Genomic DNA, 21,393 nt, shown 5'->3' on the forward strand with positions numbered 1-21,393 from the left:
TTTGAACCAGGTTTTCTATGGATTTCTGGAGACTTTTATTTGTCTGTGACCAAATAAGTTCAACCACACACCCCTTTTTTGTAGAAGTGAGCAACAGAGTAGCCTGTGAGGAAGCTGTGTCCATGTGACCATGAAACCCCTCCATGCTTCCTGCTGGAGATGTTCTCAGTCTCTGCGTGATAGCAGCCACTTGATAATGTTGCCCTTGTCTGTATTTACTGTCCCAGCATCATAGTCTTTGATGATGACAAAAACAATGGCTGGCCTTGTATATGACTTTTAATAGATTTTTGATATATTCTTTGTATATATTTATCATATATTTATTATTGTATATTATATATTTTATACATCAAATGTAAATTATACATTTAAAATATATTAAATATATTTGAAACTATATAAGCATAAATATATAAAATAAGTATATACAAATATAAAATACTACTTTTATATGTTTTTGAGTTCTTAGTTGCAATTCATTTCTATATCTTCAGTGGTTTTTTTGTAAGAAGTATGTGGGGAGTTGGGGTGCCTGGGTGGCTTAGTTGGTTAAGAAGCCAACTGTTGGTTTTCAGCTCAGATGATACCAGAGTCCTGGGATCTAGCCTCCTGTCTGGCTCCCTGCTCAACAGGGAGTCTGCTCAAAGATTCTCCCTCTACTTGGCTCCTCTCCCTGCCCACATGCATGAGCGCACATGCATGCACTCTCAAATAAATAAATTAAAATCTTAAAAAAAAAAAAAAAGTCCACGAGGAATCTTTGTTTTCTGAATTTACCCACAGCTGAGATGGCCTTTTTTTGCCTTCACATGTGAGTAATGATTTGGATGATTATGAAATAATACTCTAATAAAACTTTGCAGATACTGTTCCATTTTTTGTAGGAGAGGCATTTAGTGTGGCAGAGAGAAAAAGTTTGGAATCATCCTCATCTCTGTTGCTGCTTTTTTCATCTGTATTTTGCCAGTGGTTGGTTTTTTTTTTTTTTTCATTATTGTAATGAAAAAAAGATTCCAGAATAGGTAGATGTTTTATTTTTCCCTCTAATTTGGTAAACACTTTTGATTTTCCTAGCTTAGGAAACTTAGATTTCTTTTGTCTTTGATATTTGCCCTTACTCTAATTTTGTTTCTCTTATTAATTTTTGTTCTTTCATCAAAGATTTTTCTTATTTTGGGGAGTCCTTTTGGTGTTATGAATTTTCTTTGCAAAGAAGCATCATTTTAAAAAAAACATATTTTTATTCATGCCCGACTCTTATAGAGCTAGTCTATAATGGCAAGTACGTATAGAACTGTTCTTTTTCCGGGATCCCTGGGTGGCGCAGCGGTTTGGCGCCTGCCTTTGGCCCAGGGCGCGATCCTGGAGACCCGGGATCGAATCCCACGTCGGGCTCCCGGTGCATGGAGCCTGCTTCTCCCTCTGCCTGTGTCTCTGCCTCTCTCTCTCTCTCTGTGACTATCATAAATAAATTAAAAAAAAAAATTAAAAAAAAAAAAGAAAAAAAAACATATTTGAAGCTGGTAGTTATCCTTTGTGTGTATCTCATGTTCTCAGCATAATAATTTTGTGACCTAAACCACTTGGAACACGGGATATTCAGCTTTATTTGTATATAGAATTCTCATCTACACTTGGAAGACATTTAAATTATTTATTAGATATTTTTGGCCTGTTAGAGGAAAAACTGTTTCTGCTTTGAATTGAAAGTGAATAACTTTGTAAAATACAAGCTTCTGAAGTCAAGAGGAATATGGGTTAAGTCCTTCTTTAGTTTATTTTATTTCTTAAAAATACATTCCTGGAAAATTGGGTGTAAACCCAAATTTTGGAATATTTTATCATGGACTTCCAGTTTAATTGCAGAGATACTATCATAAAGGAAAAAAAATGACCCTAACATGTAATCAAAACCACACTTAGGAATGGAAATCTTGTCTTTAACATATCTATTTTTCTTTTCAACTTAAATTCTAATGACTTAATAATGTTCCCAGGACTGTGGCTAGAATTTAATCACATGAATAATATAATTTGTGGTGTTTTTTTTTTTTTTTTAAGCAAACCTAAATGGAAGCCTTAATGTGTTTTTTTTTAGTTATAGGAAGCCGTCCTTGCTTTATACAGAGGGGTTACTGGAAATCTATGAGGACAAGATTAGAGGGCTAGACAGGGAGGTGGGGCTTCTGTGTGATTTTATGTGAAATAGTTGAAATGAAAACCTATGCCACTATATGCACTGGTTAAAATACATCCAGTTAATTCTCATTTTACTCACCAGCTTGCCAAAGTGACTAATAGCCAGTGCAGTTTAGGATAGGCATACATTCCATATCCTGTTAGCATACATTCCATATCCTGTGTAACTTTGTAGATTTGAGATGGGGGTGTAAATTTGGCAAAAGTTTTGGTAGTTTATCCTGTGTGTATACATATTTATGTAGGTACATGCACAGAAACAAGGATTATGTAGACATCTTCTTATAAATAAAATACAAAAACATATACAGTTGGCCATTGAACAGCATGGGTTTAAACCGTGGGTCCACTTATATGTGGATTTTTTTCAATAAATACAGTATAGTACTGTAAGCATATTTGTTCTTTATGATTTTTTGATGTGTTCTTTAGATGACTTTATTGTAAGAATACAGTATTTAATACATATAACATACAAAATAGCATTAATCAATTGTTTTTGTTATCAGGAAGGCTTCCAGTCAACAGTAGGCTATTGGTAGTTAGGTTTTTGGGAATCAAAAATTATACATGTTTTTTTATTGTGTGTGTGTGTGTGGATGTCCATAACCCTTGTGTTGTTCATGGGTCAGTTATGTAAACATACATATATATATACATATACATATATAAACATACATGTATATATATGCATACAAAAATAGTACAGTGACTTGATATCTACCTTAGGGTCCTAATTAAATAAAGTATGGTAACAATTATACATAGAAGTGCTAGGTAGCCATGAAAGAATTAGGCATTTGAAAATGTGCTAAGGAAGGATGTTCAACATGTACTAAATAAATAAAATAAGGTAAGAAAATTAGTAGACGAAATGAAGTAGTAGAATATGTAATGTGGCTCCAGTTGTGTAAGAAAGTAAAACAACTTCTGTATACATATGTACATACAGAGTTTGTGTGTGTGGGAACAATTTGTGAAAGGATATTTAAGATTCCCTCTTGAGTTGTCAAGGACTTACACAAGCCTCTTATGTAAGAAATGTATACTTTTAAATTTACAGTGTTTGGGCTTTTCGAAACTTTTTTCCCTAAGTACATATTATAATTATTATTATTTTTAGCAAAAACATACAAGCTAACATTTGGAACCACAGTATAAGGAGATTGAGAGAGCAGTGTGGGCACAGATCCTGACAAAAGGAGGTAATATAAAAAAGTATCCTTCTCCTCTACAGAGTTACATACTTTTTATATAGATCAGTGGTCTGGTTCCATAAAGGAGCACAGTCTCCAAATAGTTGAGGGTAAAGACTTCATGACATCATGAGCGTTTTCCTGGCCAAGTGTCTTATGCTCCTGGGCAACCCCATCTAGAGGACAGAACCACCAGGGGAGAAGGACTGGAAAGTGGTGTGCTTACTCCAGAACACCCCCCCCCCCCAAGAAATGAGGCTATATAAAGAACGTAGCTTATTAGGAATCAGTATCATGCAGTGACTACAAGGGCAGATACAGGAACCAAGTTACTGGGTTCAAAATGCAGCTCTACTATGGGCAAGCCAATTAATTCTTGCCTCACTTTTCTGACCTGTAAAATGAGGATAATGGTACCTATTTCATTTGGGGTGGTGAGAATTAAATGAGTGATTATTATGAGTAAAGAGCTTGGAGCAGTGCCTGCACATAATAAGTGCTAGAAAAATCCTTGCTATCACTCTTGTTATTATTTGACTGGGGAAAAGTAATCATTAATTTAAAAATAATGATTAAAAATTTGGCCTTAAATTATACATTTTATTTTACATATGCTACTTTATAAAGAATATATTGCTATGATGTGTAAAACCTAAGTGCAGTATATATGCATTGAATCTCTCTTATATGCTTGGTTATTTATGGAAATATTTTTTAAATGTGGTGTCCAACTTACCTTTATTTCTTTTCTACTTAATGTCTCTTTTTTCCCTGGCTGCTTTTCAGATTTTCTCTTTCTTACTGGTTTTAAAGAATTTGGATATGATTTGCCATGCATTTTTGGCTTTTGCTTTTTTCCCGTGTTTCTTGTATTTGGATCCATTGATTTTCTTAATCTGTGGGTAATAGTTTCCATCAAATTTGGAAACATTTTGGTCATGATTTCTTTAAATATATTTGTCTTTTCTGCCAGCCCTAGTCTCCTGTCTCTTGTCTCCTGTGGGGACTCCAATTATACATACATTCTACTGTTTCAAGTTGTCCTGTAATTTACTGATGCTCTGTTTAGCTATTTTTTAGTTTTTGTTCCTGTCTCTCATTTGGGACAGTTTCTGTTGCTGAGTCTTTAAGTTCACTTACTTTTCTTATGCAATGTCTAATATGTTTTAAATTCTGTCCAGTGTATTTTTTTAAAAATCATAGATGTTGTTGACTTCATCAGTGGAATACAGACTTGCTATGTATCTTTTTATTTTATTTTTAAAATTTTTTAAAATTTATTTATGATAGTCACAGAAAGAGAGAGAGAGAGAGAGAGGCAGTGACATAGGTAGAGGGAGAAGCAGGCTCCATGCACTGGGAGCCCGATGTGGGATTTGATCCCGGGTCTCCAGGATCGCGCCCTGAGCCAAAGGCAGGCGCCAAACCTCTGCGCCACCCAGGGATCCCACTATGTATCTTTTTAGTATCTCCCATAGTCATGGTCATGATACACTGTCCTATGGATTCTTAAATATAAGAAATTGCCTTATAATAATGATTTTAATGCTTTTTTTCTACTAATTTTATCATCTGTGTCATTTCTGGATCAGTTTCTGTCATAGGTTTTTCTCTTTTTTTTTTTTTTTTTTGGTTTTTCTTATTATTTTGAGTTCTATTTTCCTGCTTCTTTTTGATTAGATGCCAGACTCTGAATTTTATCTTTTAGGTACTAGATATTTTTATATTCCTAAAAATATTCTTGAGCTTTGTCCTGGCATGTGGTTAAGTTACTTGGAAACAGTTTGCATTCTTTGGGTCTCGTTTTAAGCTTTTTTATGTTGGACTAAAAGACCCTTTAGTCTGCAGTTAATTTTGACCCACTACTGAGACAAGACCTTTCTAAGAACTCTAATATCTCGTGAATGATGAAGTTTTCTACCCTGGCTTTTGGGAAGAGACTGTGTATGCCCAGCTGTCTGTGAGCTCTGAGCATGGGTTCTCTCTTATGTCTTCTTGTCCTTGAGTAAGTTTCCCCCAAACTCGTATGTTGACAAGGGTTCAGCTGAATGGTGGAAGGAGCTCTCTCTGTGCGGCTCACTCTTGTCCAGGACCCTGTTTTCTCATAACTGGCTTCCTCTCAGTTGCCCTCAGGAATCTGATAGGGGTAACATCGGGCTCAGCTTTGTTTCTTTTGTCTCTCACTGTTCCACATTTCCTCATGGCTGATGTCCTGAGAGCCATCTTTCCCACCTATTTTGAGTTGTTTCCAGGGGGAGGGTAAGCCTGCTCCCCGTTATGCTATGTTGACCAGATGTGGAAATCATTCTGTCCTAGGCTTTAATTAAAAAATATTTTTTTAAAAAATTTTATTTATGTATTTGTGAGAGACACAAAGAGAGAAGCAGAGACATAGGCAGAGGGAGAAGCAGGCTCCCTACGGAGAGCCTGATGTAGGACTCCATCCCCGGACTCCAGGATCATGCCCAGAGCCATGCTCAACCAATGAGCCATCCTGGTGTCCCCCTCAAAATTTTTTTAAACAGAATTTTTTTTTTTTTAAAAAAAAGGCCTTGTCCATTCACTCACAGTCTAAAATTCCAGAGATAGCCACATTCAACTTTTTCTTGGTATTTGTCTCTGGATGTTGCACCTTTCTCTGCTGCTCTGCCCAGGGAGACCTTCTCTGACACCCTGCTGTCTGAAACAACACCCTCATTCAGCTTTGTGTTGTTACCCTGCTGCCTAATTCTCCACAGGACTTTTGATTTCCTGACTTCACCATATTCATTCATGTGTTTATAGTCCGCCTCCCTCACCAGATAGAATATATGCACTTGGAAGCCTGAGCTCTTGCCCCTTTTGTTCACTGCTGAATCCCCAGACCCTAGAGCATCTCCTAGGTACATTGTAGTCACTCAGTAAATATCTGCTAAATAAATAATTAAATGACTGAATGCCAGATACTGTACTACATGCTTTCCCAGGAATTCCTAACTTAGAGGTGGCTAATAGCTACTAGGAGTTTGCCAGGAGAACAGGAAAAAGGTTTTCCAGGCAGCAGGGACAACATGTATCAGGAATTATTTAAAAAAAAAAAAAAAAAAGAAAGAAAGAGAAAGAAAGAAAGAAAGAAAGAAAGAAAGAAAGAAGAAAAAGAAAGAAAGAAGAAAGAAAGGAAAGAAAGAAAGAAAGAAAGAGAGAAAGAAAGAAAGAAGAAGAAGAAAGAAAGAAAGAAAGAAAGAAAGAAAGAAAGAAAGAAAGAAAGAAAGAAAGAAAGAAGAAAGAAAGAAAGAAAAACAGCTGTGGAATTCAGGAAAATAAGGTTTATTAAATTGATTCCGTTTCTTGCCTCATATTGTCCTAGAAATTCTAATTAACCAACTTCCTTTACAAGATATTTTCCCAGAACTTAAAAGAAGTCTGAATAAGATTAGGTAATATTGTACATTTTTAAAATGGCACCATAATAAAAATATTAGCATGAAAATGTACCACGCAGGGGGTGTGTGTGCGTGTGTGCGTGTGTGCGTATAACCCTCCCACCTTGCCACTCCCTTGAATTGAGTGACTGAAAAGTAGCTTTGGAACTTAGGAATGGAGCCATCTGGTCGATAGAAGGAATGACATTCCATGAGGCAGCCGCCGTGTAATGTATCTTATCCCTGGCCTTCGACAGGATGACCCAGTAGGTTGAGCCTTTCTGAGTCTTCTACTTTCTCCTTCCACGGATTCTGCAGGAAACATGCCAATTAAAGTGGTGGGTTTTATGATGAAGCCTCATGTAACTGGACTCAGAGCATAACTTCATTTCTTTCCTGCAGTTCAGCAGATGGAAAGTACTTCTACTGCTCCCACATTGTCCTGATTTAACTCTGAGGCCTGACACGACAAAGGACTCTGTATTCTATTAACCAAGCTCGTGTGTTGAAGCTGAGCTGCTTTTGTTTGTGTTTCTCAGGGTGTTTTCCTCATCCTATTCCTGGCAGTGTCTTTGAAGAAGAATTTTCTTTGGTGAATTAGTAAACAATATTTTTCTAAAAAATAGTATACATATATCTGAGACTTTGAAGCATATGGGTATGTTTTTAGAAGAGAGTATTTTCACTGGTTAGCCAAAGAAAAGTATTTTTGGAGAGGTTTCTTGAAAAATTGAATGTTAATATAAGGTATTGATTAAATTGGTAAATATTTACTATTTGCTTTAAGAAAAGCATGTTTCTTAAGCTGAGTCATACAATAGAAGATTTTCTGATTCAAAGAAGTGCAAATCTACAAATACATTTTGTGCTTGATGATATAATTTTGTCTTTTCAAAAAAGTCATATTATATATGAGGTAGAAATGTAGAGCCATAGGGGGTCTGTTTTCATAATGGTGGTACGTGACCTTGTTTTTTGTGTGTTAACTTCCGTTTTCTTTAAAGTTAGCATGCTTTTAATTCTTTTTAGAGTCCTGTGACCTCAACTCTAGTTTTTTTCCAGAAGGGCAACTGAAAAAAGAAATTAGGCTTACTAATTAATTGAACAATATTCCATCATCTTAATTACGTCCTCATCTTGCTCAGCAAAACAAGAGTCAAAGACAAACTCTTGAAAATAACCGATCACCTTCTCTTCCATTCTTGCCGAGCATCCTTCCCCTACCCGACCTTAGCATTGTGTTTTCAGGAGCATTTCACAATATTTCTCATCCCTGGCTCCCAGTCTTGACCCACTGACCTAAGAATCAAGAAAATGTCATGTTAGTGCCTACTAATTAGTGCACCCAGAGAGCCTTTTCTTCTGGCCTTTCAACCTTCTGGAGGTGAGAGCACAAGCTGTCACAGGCATCATGCAGGGAAAATGAGCCTTTACTACATTTTCCCTGTTTTGCAAACAGCAGAACAGGCCCAGCTGAGCCTATAGATGAATATGCAGGTTAGGAAGAAATTAACCTAAAATGCACTGCTGTTTGCCTGATTGTCTTAGAGATGACACAGCACAGCCGTCGTCATAATACCCATAATGGAATGCTGGGGCCTGCCATTCCTACCAGACGCTCGCTGTTGTCAAAACGCTTTATTTCGATACCATCATACTCATTTGGTGAAATAATTCTAAGGGAAGAATGTGCTCTGATTAGAAAGTTAAGGAGCATGTGAATGCATTTAAGTTTCTGTTGTTTTTCGACACGTTAAAGGGATCCTTCAGTTTGTACTCACTAAAGCATTTGGCTTGAGTGCTCATTAATCAGTGCTGTTGGACGAGGGTCTCCTGAGCCTTCCGGGTTTTGGGGAATCAGCTACTGTAATTAAAGGGATGAAATATATCATGGTCACAAACTTACCACATCAGACCATTGAGGATTTTGAACTGGTGGAATTAATCTTTTTAATTTTTTCTCCTTAGGTGTTTAAGATAGAAGTGCTAATGAATGGAAGAAAACATTTTGTTGAAAAAAGATACAGCGAATTTCATGCCTTGCACAAAAAGGTAACTTTTTTTTTTCCTTTTTTCCTCATATGGTAGATGCTGTAAGGTTAAGATGGTTTCCTAAGAGCGCAAATAGTTCTTGGAACAGTGTGATTTCTTCTATCATGATTTCAGTTTTCTTTTAAAATAAATTATTCAGTCCCTTAAAGGTGTGCTTTCTGGGTAGGCGGATTTTCTATTAAGATCTTTTACATAAATAGATGTGAGGTGATAAGCTGTTTGCAAGGTACTGCCCTGAGTGTTAGAGATTCACAGAAAATTAGACTCAGACCTTATTCTCTCCACGAAACAGACTTAACATGCTTTACAGAAAGGAAAGAAAGAAGCAGATAAAGATTTTCCAAGGAGAAATTTAGTAAAATCAACTTACACTTACATGTTCCTAGAAAAGATAACATACATGGCACCTGTATTCAAGGATTCTTTGGCAAACCTTTCAAAGGAGAACATGTACAATTCTTTTTGAATTGAATTGATCTCTACAAGATGGCTGTTCAAGTTCTTGGATTTATTTCATTAAAAGATTTAGATAAAAGAAATAAGAATACAGAAGAAATAGCTGAGTTGGGAGAGAAATAGTCAAGAATAGAAGAGTGAATATTTTTTATTTTCTACCAAAATTTAATGTTTTGTGGGTTAGAAATTACTACTGGGGTGCTGACATTACCTTAATCACTAGACAGAGCTTGTGAATACATATACGAGTATATGTGTATATACTCATATGCATGAATATATATATTTTATACACACACACACACATACACACACACATGAAAGTGTGCCCTAATTCATTTTCTTCACTTCTGTTCTTTTATTAGGTAAGAAGTTAGATGGGAAGATACTAAGTAAATATGTTAAGAAAGATAGTCTATTCGGGGATCCCTGGGTGGCTCAGCGGTTTAGTGCCTGCCTTCAGCCCAGGGCGTGATCCTGGAGTCCTGGGATCATGTCCCGCGTCAGGCTCCCTGCATGGAGCCTGCTTCTCTCTCTGCCTGTCTCTCTCTCTCTCTCTCTCTCTCTCTGTGTCTATCATGAATAAATAAATAAAATTTTAAAGAAAGAAAGATAATCTATTCCTTTAATTTCGTTAAAGACCTCTTAAATTTTCTGGGAACTGACAGCACATAGATGACATGATGGGGTGCTTACTCTGTATTAAAAATTCTTTAGTAGTTTTTTAAAAATTAAATTTCACCACTTTTTTTTTTAGTCAGAAGAATGGAATACTAAGTATAAACTTTAACAGGATATTATTGAGAAATTAGTGCAACTCATCCCCTCTGTATACTTTTCTCTTATGAAGGGATAATTTATATACATGTCATTCTTCAGTTAAAATTTTGTTAAATCCAGATTTGCTTCCAAGGGAAACAATGCACGTGGATGTGGACATAGACCAGATGTTGCTGTTAGCCTTTACAAAAGCTCCTACCAGGGGGTCTCAAAGAGGAACAAACCTGGAGTCTCTGACTCCATGCCTTCTCTGTTTTTGTCTGTTTGTGTTGCAGTGAAGCCGATTCTAGGGAGATTTCTTCAGGGTACTTCATGAAATAAATTCTTACACTAATGTTAAAACCAGAGCTCCACCCCCTGCTCAGCCTCTCAAGAGCAGAGTACAGACTAGGGGGCTTGTCACATGCCGGCTGTCTTCCTAACCTCCCAGCTCACCATGACCTCCACACAACCTAGCTGTCCTCACCAGATACTCCAGGACCAGCTCCGCACCAGGCACAGCTGGGTGACTGCCAATTAGGCCCGCCCTGAGCTTCTTACCAGTGCAGGGTCGGTCCTCTGGTTCTCTACCATGATCTTATTTTCTCCCCAGTGATTAGGGGCAGTTCTGAGATACTCAGAGTCAGAAAAAATTCTTAGGTTTTCTAGGACCTTTCTTCAATTTCTGCAGTTTCTGGTAATAATTTTAACCACGATTAAAGTCATATAATCAGGCCTACCAAAGCTGAGAGGAAAAATCCTCAAATTTCTCAATTTTGCATTTTTAAAACATCCTGACAGGGGCACAGAGATAAAAATAGCTTTGTGAGGCAGTTTTAGGTATGTATTTACTGACTTCTGTATTGGGTATTGGAGAGCAGAAAGCTGCCAAAAGCCTCCTTCACTTGCCCTAGTACAATTGGATTTGATTTGGCTAACAGGTTACTATAGAAGATAGTTAAGTCTAAATCATGATAAGGTGTGAAAAAAGAAGAAATCTGTAATCTTGAGTGTAAATGATGTTAAGAATTGAAATCAGCAAAAATTTACTCAGAATGCACAAGCTTTACTGATTGCTACTGCCATGTTGTACAACTTGACTGTTTTATCACTATTTTGATGGCCCAGTTTCCATATTTGAATTTTGTGATGCATTTTGAGTGTTATATTTTTATATAAAATATTTTCCTTTTAAATTCAGTCAAATCTCTTATTTAATCTTCTTGAAATACTCGACTATTTCTGCAGTATGTGTGGTTTGCCCTCTTATCAGTGTTCTGGTTTTCCTGACATTTTACATCATATTTTTTACTTGTTAAGTGTTGGGCCAGAGTCCCCACATTAATTCTGAAATGATATATGAGCTCTTAAACCAAGTGCTTTGCATCTTTAGAATACTAGCTACATGGCTCTTCTCCATATTCTACAAATGGACAGAAATGCCTCCTGGCTTGTCGTCAGGCTGATTTTGAGACAGAAACTAAGACTGTTACCCATTTCACAGTTCATCTGGTTGTCTAAGGAAAGTTCTTGATGATTATAACTTCTCCTCAATTTTTATAATTGTTCATATTAAAATACAAAAATAATATCCCAGTTGTTTACACTTTTCTTAGGTTTTCTTTTTTTTTAGAAACATTCAAGAGGTTTTCTTTTTTTCCCCCTTTCTAATAATTTTTAGACTCTAAAGCTAAACTTTGCAGGAAGTTTGGGGACAGGAAAAATAATACATTGTTTTACATATTTCTGCTATACTACTATATTTCCTATTTTCCTTTTCTTGATTTTTTTTTTAATTTTTATTTTTAAGTAGTTGCTTTACTGAGTCACAACCTATGATCAAAATCACAACCCTGAGATCAAGAGTCAGTTACCCCACTGGCTGAAGCAACCAGATGCCCCTCTTTTCTTGAATTTTTCATGGAAGCAAATAATTCTGTGCTAACCGTGTTCTTGCATGATAGTAACTATGGTGTGGAAGTTAAGTGTGTAGGCTTTGGAAGCAGAATGCTTCTGAGCCTGCCTTTACCTCTTCCTGAATGTTGAGTCCCTGGAGCAAGTTATGTGATCTTTCTGTGTCTCATGTTCCCCATTTGTAAGATAGGAATAATTACAGTACTAACTTCATAGGATTATTTTATGAGCTAAATGAGATTGTGTGCATCACGTAAAATTTCCAACTATTAATAGCCTTCATTAGATCTAATCTTTTCCATGCTCAACATGGTTTCTTTACACTAAATTACAAAAAGAAGTATTCTCTGTCAAAGGGTTTGGATGTTTTTACCGCCCCTTGATGTATGTTGCCAAATTATTTTTAAAATGGTTCTAGCAGATTAAAAACACAACTAGCACATTTGAAAGTATCACAAAATCTTGTCAGATTTGAATATTACCCGCCCCACAATGATACTTGTTTACTTAGCAAACAGTGTATGTTGCCTTGTTGCTCTTTTCATTGGTATGTTTTAAGTTCGTTTAGAAGTTGTATTCCCTCTTTTTGGAATTGTCTTTCTGCTGGAGTCTCATTTGCTTCTGTCTGTTAGTTTGTGTGGCCTGGTTTTTTTTTTTTTTTATTTATTTATGATAGTCACACAGAGAGAGAGAGAGAGAGAGAGAGAGAGAGGCAGAGACATAGGCAGAAGGAGAAGCAGGCTCCATGCACCGGGAGCCCGACGTGGGATTCGATCCCGGGTCTCCAGGATCGCGCCCTGGGCCAAAGGCAGGCGCCAAACCGCTGCGCCACCCAGGGATCCCTGCTTCTGTCTGTTAGTTTGTGTGGCCTGTTAATAAAATGTTAGCCACTGGCTGAGAGTATTTTTCATACAGGACCTTATGGCTATGATATTTGTTTTAATTTACAAAAGCTTTAAATTGGTATGTTATCTGTGAGGTCAATTTTCACTCTTTCGGATTTTGGCTAACATCAGTCATTTCTTCCAGAGCTATGATGAGTATTTGATTCCATTTTCTTTCCTTCTTTTTTTTTTTTTTTTTAGATTTTAATTTATTAAAATTAAACAGAGACATAGACAGAGGGAGAAGCAGGCTCCCTATGGGGAGCCTGATGTGGGACTCGATCCAAGGATCCCGGAATTAACAATCTGAGCCAAAGGGAGACACTCAACCACTGAGCCACCCAGATGCCCCTGATTCCATTTTCTTTTAGCTTTTCTTGACTGATTCGTTTCATAGTGTGCATTTTGGACCACCTAAACCGGCATAGTGTTGACTGAAGTGCACACTCTGGGTACTACCCAGACACACAGAAGCAGAGTCTCTCTGATGGAGTCCATTAATCTGTCTGTTAAACCAGCATCCCACATGATGAGTCTCCCAGTGCCTCTCGACATTTGACAGATCCTCTTGTGTGGTTGTATTTTTAGATGCATCTCTTAGGCCATCCTCCCCACCCACCCTTTCTCCATCACAGGCACAGAAGCCGCAAGGTTTGAAACCTTGGGGAATCTCTCCTGCTTTTCTCTTACCTCCCATATTCAGAGACTCACCAAGTCCTATTGACTCATTCTTCCAAATTTCTACAATATGTACTGCTTAACCTACCCCTTTCTTCTCTGCCCTCCCAAGCCAGAGTCTCACTATTTTGTAAGTATTGCTTTAATTGTTTTGACTCTTGTCTTCTGATTCACTCTTTGCTATAATTCAGTTTCCCTAAAGCATTATTTACATCTTCATCCTCTTGCCCAAATACATTGAAGTGGGTCCATATTGTCAACCTATCATGGACATTGATTCTCAAGGCCAGTAATCCTAGAGTTTCTGTTAGTTTGTTTTTACTGGTAGGGTTAATAACCACAAACCTAGTGGCTTAAAGCAATACACATTTATTATATATGGACAGCGTCATGATCCTCCTGGGAGGCTCTGGGAGAGAATCCATTTCCCTGCCTTTTCTAGCTTTTAGAAGCTGCTCACAGTCTGTGGCTTGTGGCCTCTTCTGTCTCTAGAGCCAGTGGTAAGGCCACTGCAGATTCTGATTCTGTCATCCTCTGTCCAGTCCCCACATCTCCCCTCTCTGACAGGGACACTTCAGCCTCTCCCTTGAGATTTGGTTGTACCTGCATAATCCCAGATAATGTCTCCATTTCAAGATACTTGATTTAATCCCACCCTTTGGCCATATAATGTGACACATTCTTAGGTTCCAGGCATCAGGACATGGACATCGTTAAAGAGAACCATTATTGTGTCAACCACAAACCCCTTTTCTGGTTGACCTTATTTCTCACTTTCTCATAAGAAGATAGCAGTGACCACCAAACTAGTCCTCCCATTCACCCCCTTGTATGAAAATCACTTTTTCTATCTTTGCCATGCTGAATGGCCTCCCTTCTGTGTTCTGATCCTTTCAAGCCAAAGTAAAACACTTGATGTTCTTTCATGTGGGTTTCTTTTTCCCTCATGTCTTTGCTCTTGGAACTCCTATTCCTTCATATATATATATATATATATTTTTTTTTTTTAAGTAATCTCTATGCCCAACGTGTGCCTCTTACGATCCTAATATCGTGAGCAGGCATTTCTACTTAGTTTAAAAAAATCTAGGAGATCATTAAAATTTAGTTGTCCCTAGGTCTTGTCCAACTAGAAGACACATTTTTTTATAAAAGGGACCATATATTTCTTTTGTATCTTCTTCGCTGCTTCCTAGTATTGGGCACATACTAGGCATTAAATAGGTATTGGGAAAATGGAATGTTTGGAGGACATTATGCATATTTCTGAATTACTAGAGGAATATTTTGGGTGACAAAAAGGGTTTTTATTGTGGGGTTTGGCTCACTGTAACTTCCATCCCAGGTTACACTGAAAAGTCCTTTGTAGCTCACCAATCCTAGGTGGGAACACCACCAGCATCACGCTGAAATCCTAAGCAAGCCCCTCCCCTGGTCTTCTCTCTTCACTCTTTGCATAATATCCTTTTTAAAAATAAAGTTAAATGGTTCCCTCCATACTGCTCAGGCCAGGCTGTGGTGACAGAGAGAGCCTTGGGCTTGTGTGTGCAGCGCCCCGTGCTACAGCAACACCTGCCCACATCCCCTAGAGACAAGCAGGTTACCACTTTGAATGGTGGTCCTTGAGAACAACTTTCCTCCCTTGGCCTCCAATCATGGGAGTGGGGAGAAAACTCAGCATGACCAACTGCTGAGCTTATGCCTTCCCAGCTGTTTGCTCCAGGCCAGAGGTTTCAGGGAAATATGGTGCTGATGCATTACTAAATTAAGCGTCTTCAATCTTGTTATTGCCTACTTTTGGCTTGAATAAAATATTACATTCTCATATTTAAACTAACAAAGTACACATTTCACAGGAATCCCAAGCCACCATATGGGGTTAAATCAGGAGTACAGCACCATGTACAGTGTTTCCAGAGGGAACCCTAGGGATGTAGGGATGCCACAGTGGAGTGAAAGAATGAATTTTACCCCAAAGGCTCCCCAGGTCTTTCCTTAACCTCTTTGTTCTGGTTCCTTCTTTTTATTCATGTGCTTGGGATAGGTATTTGTGTTCCTTTCTTAAAGTGGTCATTATTGGGGCATCTGGGTGGCTCAGTTGGTTGAGCATCTGACTCTTGGTTTCAGCTCAGGTCATGATCTCAGGGTCATGGAATCCTGCCCACACCAGGCTCTATACTCAGTGTGGAATCTGCTTGACGTTTCTTTCCTCTCCCTGTCCCTCTGCCTCCTCCCTACACTCATGCACACATGTGCGCACTCTCTCTCTCTCTCTCTCTCTCTCAAATAAAGAGATAAAATGTTTTTTAAAAAAACAGAAAATAGTCACCAGTTTATTGGTGGCATGTCTGTGTGGAGTAAGTTCTGAATATCTCTTTAATGGTATAAAAACGAGGGGATCCCTGGGTGGCTCAGCGGTTTGGCGCCTGCCTTTGGCCCAGGGCGGGATCCTGGGGTCCCGGGATCGAGTCCCGCATTGGGCTCCCAGCATGGAACCTGCTTCTCTCTCTGCCTCTCTCTCTCTCTCTATCATAATCAATCAATCAATCAATCAATCTTTTTAAAAAATGGTATAAAAATGAAAGGAAGGGGCACCTGGCTGGCTCAGTTGGTGAAGCACGCAACTCTTGATCTTGAGCTTGTGAGTTCAAGCCCCATGTTGGGTGTAGAGATTACTTGAAAATAAATAAATAAATATTAAAAAATAGAAATAAAAAGGAAAGGGAGTGATCACTCCAGGCACAGGGGATGGTGCTTGCAGTATTGCAAGTATTGTGGAATCTGGTGGCTATCCGCGTGGATCGGAAAGGCTGCGTGGCTGGACGCAGCATGCCCAGAACAGTTAATCATCCGATGGGATGGCAGAGGAGTATTTATCTTGTGAGCAGCTGAGCCCTGCTGGAAACATATTGTCTTGGATTTGTCTCTCCTCATCTAAAGCAATTCATTACTCACCTACAAATGCTGTCACAGGTCCCTGCAGCTATGATGATCGTCTTCCTCCATACTCCTGACATAAATAAAAAGGAAAAGTGTTTTCAGTACTGTATCTTCAAGATTTAAAAAAAGAGAGAGAGTGAGAGAGACAGATAATGGAGTTGATTTTCTATTTTACAATGTAAGAAATGTCATGATTCAGTGCTTTTAAAGGAAGTTTTTTAGGTTTAAAACTGAAACCGAATAAGCTTATTTACCACAGAATAACTTAGCATTTTTGGCTTTGTTTCTGTTTGAGAAATAACCTCACGTGGTATAGAGGTGAGATACGTATTTATTCCCTTAGAGACAAACAAATTGTTTCTCCCTCCCTCCCCTCTCTCTCTCTCCCCCTTTCCTCCCCCTCCCCCTTCCTCAATACTGGATCAGTCTCATCAGTAAATGAACAAGTCACAGCATTTCCTACTTAACATAATAAAGCCCACGTTTGACACCATGCATCCCTCCTGTGCTGCCCCATTACTCTCCTTTTTTCATAGAATTCCTTGAAAGAGAAGTCTGCTTTTCCACTTCTTTCTCCCTCCTTACCCAGTGTTTGATCCCTCAGCCTCACTGAGTATGGTCTGACCATGCCTGCTCCTTGGAGCATTTAGCTTCCCGAAGGTGCAAGTTTCACCCCTTGCTCGGTCACTGCCTTGCTTCTCTGCACGGCCTCTCAGAGTTGGAGGTCTCATCTTCTGTTTCAGCGTCCTGTTGCAGCGTAACAGATCCCCACACACTCAGCAGCATAAAACAAGACAACTATATCATTTCAGAGTATAAAACAAGACAACTATATCATTTCAGAGTTTCTGTGGATCGGGAGTCTGGGCATGGGTTCTCTGGATTCTCTGCTTAGGGCCTCACCAGGCATCATGATGCCTGGGTGTCACCAAGGCTATGATCCCATCCAGGGCTCAGGGTCCTTTTCCAAGCTCATATAGGTGAGGCTCAGTTTCTTGTGATCTTGGAACTGAGGGCCCTTTTTGCTTGCTGACTGTTGGCCAGGGGTGGCTCTCAGCTCTTTGAGGCCGATCCCCAAGTCTGAGGCATGTGTGTGTCACATGGCCATGCCGGCAATCCGCTAGGACTGGCTCTCATAAAAGGCAAACCTGAATCAGGGAGTGATTATGCTACCACAGTCACAGATGCCATCTTAGTCCAGGGGAAGGGATTCTGTAGCACATGTACCAAGAGGCAGGGATCTTGGGAGCTGAGGATCCTGCCATCAATCATAGTGATTGTTTTTTGGTCCATGCCAGTGGAGAAGCTCCCACTGTCATGTCGTCTAGTTCCACGGCTCTAGAAACCACCTATGTGTCTGATGCCCAGATCTATAGACTCATATCTACCTGCTTGCACTTTGCTTCCATTTGAATACCGCATGAGCATCTTAAAATTGCCAAAACCAAACAGTGGGTTCCTTTATGCCAGAGTGATTTTTGGTTGGATGTAATAGAAACTTGACTAGATCTCTTAAACAAGTGAGAGATGATTCTCACACTGCCACAAAACTAAAAGCAGTCAGTCCCAGTTGATGTAGCAGTTCCACAGTATCCATGTTCCGAGCTCCTTTTTGTCTTTCTGCTTTGCCATCTTTACCTTTGCACATACCTTGCACCCTTCTGGTTACAATATAGCTGCCGTCCCTCCAGCCCTTGCTTCTGCATTTCTGTCAGGAAGAAGAGCCTTTTTCTTTTTTCTTTTCTTTATGGCTTTCTTTTCTTTCCTTTTCGCCTTTCCTTTCCTCTTCTTTCTCTCTGAGCTAAACCAGAGCCCTACCCAGTAGACTTAAACTATTTCATTAACACCTCTGTTACATGGCCATCCTAATGACAATGGAACTTGGGAAATGAAGACCTTTTGCCCAGCGTGTTGGCATTCTGAATGGCATTGGGTTTTTGTTTTTTTTCAAAAAGAGGAAAGGAGTGAATATTGGGTAGGCAGCTAGCAGTAATAGCTGTAAGCCCTACTCATATAAGATTAGACTTTGCTACAAGTAACTCTAGAGCCAAAATAATGGTGGCATTCACAGATAAACACTTATTTATTTATTTATTTATTTATTTATTTATTTACTTATTTATTTAAGATTTTTTATTTATTTCTTAGAGTGAGCACAAGCAGAGGGTGGGCCGAGGAAGAGGAAGGAGACTCCCTATCCCGGGACCATGACCTGAGCTGAAGGCAGACGCTCAATCTACTGAGCCACTCAGGCACCCCACAGATATACCTTTATTTCTCCCATGTAAATGCCTAGGGCTGGTGTGCCTGTTTCACCGTCGTCAGGGACCCAGGCTCCTGTGGCTCTCCCGCTCTCAAGGGGAGGCTTGCCCCTCATCCTCAAAGGTGATGGCTTCCTGTCTGTCTAGCCATCACATGGTGGAGTCAGCCAGTGGGCAGAGGAAGGGAAAGAAGGAAATAGTCATTCCCTGTAAGAACACTGCCTGAAAAGTGCACTTACATGTCTTTGTACCTACCTTCTGCCAGAATTCAGTCTTAGGGTCCCACACAGCTTCAAGGGAGTTTGGGGAATGTGTCCTTTATTCTGGGTGGTCATGTACTCGACCTGAAAATCAGGTCTGTTCTGTAGAAGGGAGGGACAGTGGATCTGGGGAGACAACTTGTGCTCCCTGCCACTTTCCCTGAACCTGGTTTTCTACCACCTTTCAGGAAACAGCAGGCAGGTCATTCAAATACAGCTGCTGGGTGAAGCCACACACCTGAAACAGCTAGGGACCCGGAGTCATTCTGAGCATCTCTTCTTTCTACATACTCCCACAGCCTCTCCTTGTCCCCACATCTGCTGCCAGGACCATAGTTCGAATCACCATGGTCTCCTGCCTGGACTTCTTCTGCAGGAACTTCTGACTGGTCTCCTGCACTGACTCCTGCCCTATTATAGTGCTTCTTGCTGTGGGATGTAGCATGACGTCTACAAAGTAAACTTCTATCCAGTCATTCCCCTGCTGCAGATGTTCACTAAGCTTCCCATTTAAAATGATATGCAGTTTCTTACGTAGCCTTCACATCCCTCGTCAGACGTTCCCATATCACACCGGCCCCCACCTCCCACCCCATCCTGTTATTCTCTGGCCCCACCCTGTTTTATTACCTTGTATATTGTTTCTTGTCTGCCTCCTGGTATGTAAGCCCCATGAGGGCAAGAGTGTCTCTAGCACTGAATTAACATGTAGGAGGGGCTCGTTGTCTTCTGCTCCATGACCATCACCAGAGGCTTTTGCTTCCCCTTGAATTTAGCCTTTCTTTTCTTTTTTCTTTTCTTTTCTTTTTTTTTTAAAGGATTTTATTTATTTATTCATGAGAGGCACAGAGAGAGAGAGGCAGAGACACAGGCAGAGGGAGAAGCAGGCTCCATGCAGGGAGTCCGATACGGGACTTGATCCCAGGACTCTGGGATCACACCCAGAGCTGAAGGCGGGCGCCCAACCGCTGAGCCACCCAGGAGTCCCCGAGCTTAGCCTTTCTAATAGACAAAAGAAAATCTACTTTAACAAAACCTAAAATTTATTCGTCTTCCCCATGCTGTCTCCTGCATGGAATCAACCTTCTTCCAGAAACTCCCCTATTCAAATCCGCTGACCGTTTGCTTACCCCTAGAGCCACAGTTCTGTGGGCATGGTGTGCCCAGCTGTCCTTGGATTCCCTTCCTCGTGCTGATGGGGCAGAGCTGTTGGGTTGATCCTGTTCTTTCTCTTTGCTTTAATCTGTTTTCTGGAGTTATGTCCTCAACTTTCTTTGTATGAAAGAAGTCATAGGAGGTAAACTTTTTGAGGTCTTGAATGTCAGGAAATGCTTTGGATCTCCCACTTAATTGGTGATGGAAATACGTTCTCACGTTAGATCTTTGCAGCACTGATGTCCACCGTTGCTGATGAGAAGTCATCAGCAGTGGCAGCAGTTCTCCTTCTGTGCTCATCAGCAAATGTTTTCCTGTGTCTTCTCTCTGTCCTGGCTATCCTGAGAGCTCACAGATAAATGTCAGTAAGTGCGGGGCTTTCAAAGTATATTGTGCTGGCACGCAGTGGGTTCTTAATCTGAAGATCTGAATCAGGTCACATAATTTTTTTTTTGAAGATTTTATTTATTTATTCATGAGAGACACACACAGAGAGAGAGAGGCAGAGACACAGGCAGAGGGAGAAGCAGGTTCCATGCAGGGAGCCCGACGTGGGACTCGATCCCAGGTCTTCAGGGTCAGGCCCTGGGCTGAAGGCAGCACTAAACCGCTGAGCCACCCGGGCTGCCCCTCACATAATTCTTTTATTGTTTCTTTGAGTATTTCTTTTTTCCTTTATGGAATGCTTACTGGTTTTGTATTAAACTTCCTATATTAATCCTTCTGGTGTTTTTCTTTTCACCTAACTTTGCTCTCCCTCTCTTTTTTGTGGAGTTTGAGAGACATCTGTGCTTTTATATTCTACCTCTTTTAATTTTTTACTTCTCTGTCATGTTTTTAATTTCTAAAAAAAAAATCTCATTTTTTACAGCAATCTCTTCTTGTTTTATAGAAGCAATGTCTTCTCAAATCTCCCTGCAGGTACTAAATAGTTATCAAAGATCTCTTCCATTATTTTATTCCTCTGGGGTTTGTTGTTCCACTTCTTTTTCTTTTCTTTTTTTTAATATTTTATTTATTTATTCATAGAAATGCAGAGAGAGAGAGAGAGAGAGAGAGAGAGGGGGAGAGAGAGGCAGAGACACAGACAGAGGGAGAAGCAGGCTCCATGCAGAGAGCCCGACATGGGACTTGATCCAGGGTCTCCAGGATCACGCCCTGGGCTGCAGGCGGCGCTAAACCGCTGCGCCACCGGGGCTGCCCCTCCACTTCTTTTTCTAATCCTTTTTTTTCCA

The 21,393-nt window shown here is 39.7% G+C and overlaps 1 protein-coding gene across 4 annotated transcripts in view; it reads left to right on the forward strand.

Moving 5' to 3' along the window:
- Window positions 1-21,393, forward strand: part of SNX24 (sorting nexin 24) — a 159,422-nt gene that overhangs the window by 76,251 nt on the left and 61,778 nt on the right. For all 4 annotated transcript variants that reach the window (XR_007413917.1, XM_025433169.3, XM_025433168.3 and 1 more), the window contains one exon: window positions 8,768-8,851. Coding sequence is in view for 2 of the 4 variants with exons in the window: in XM_025433169.3 (XP_025288954.1) it covers window positions 8,768-8,851 (84 nt within the window). In the remaining 2 variants the exon portion in view is untranslated. Of the gene's footprint in view, window positions 1-8,767; window positions 8,852-21,393 lie in introns of those variants that run through there.

This window comes from Canis lupus, chromosome 11, assembly GCF_003254725.2.
Source record: "Canis lupus dingo isolate Sandy chromosome 11, ASM325472v2, whole genome shotgun sequence".
NCBI lineage: Eukaryota > Metazoa > Chordata > Mammalia > Carnivora > Canidae > Canis > Canis lupus.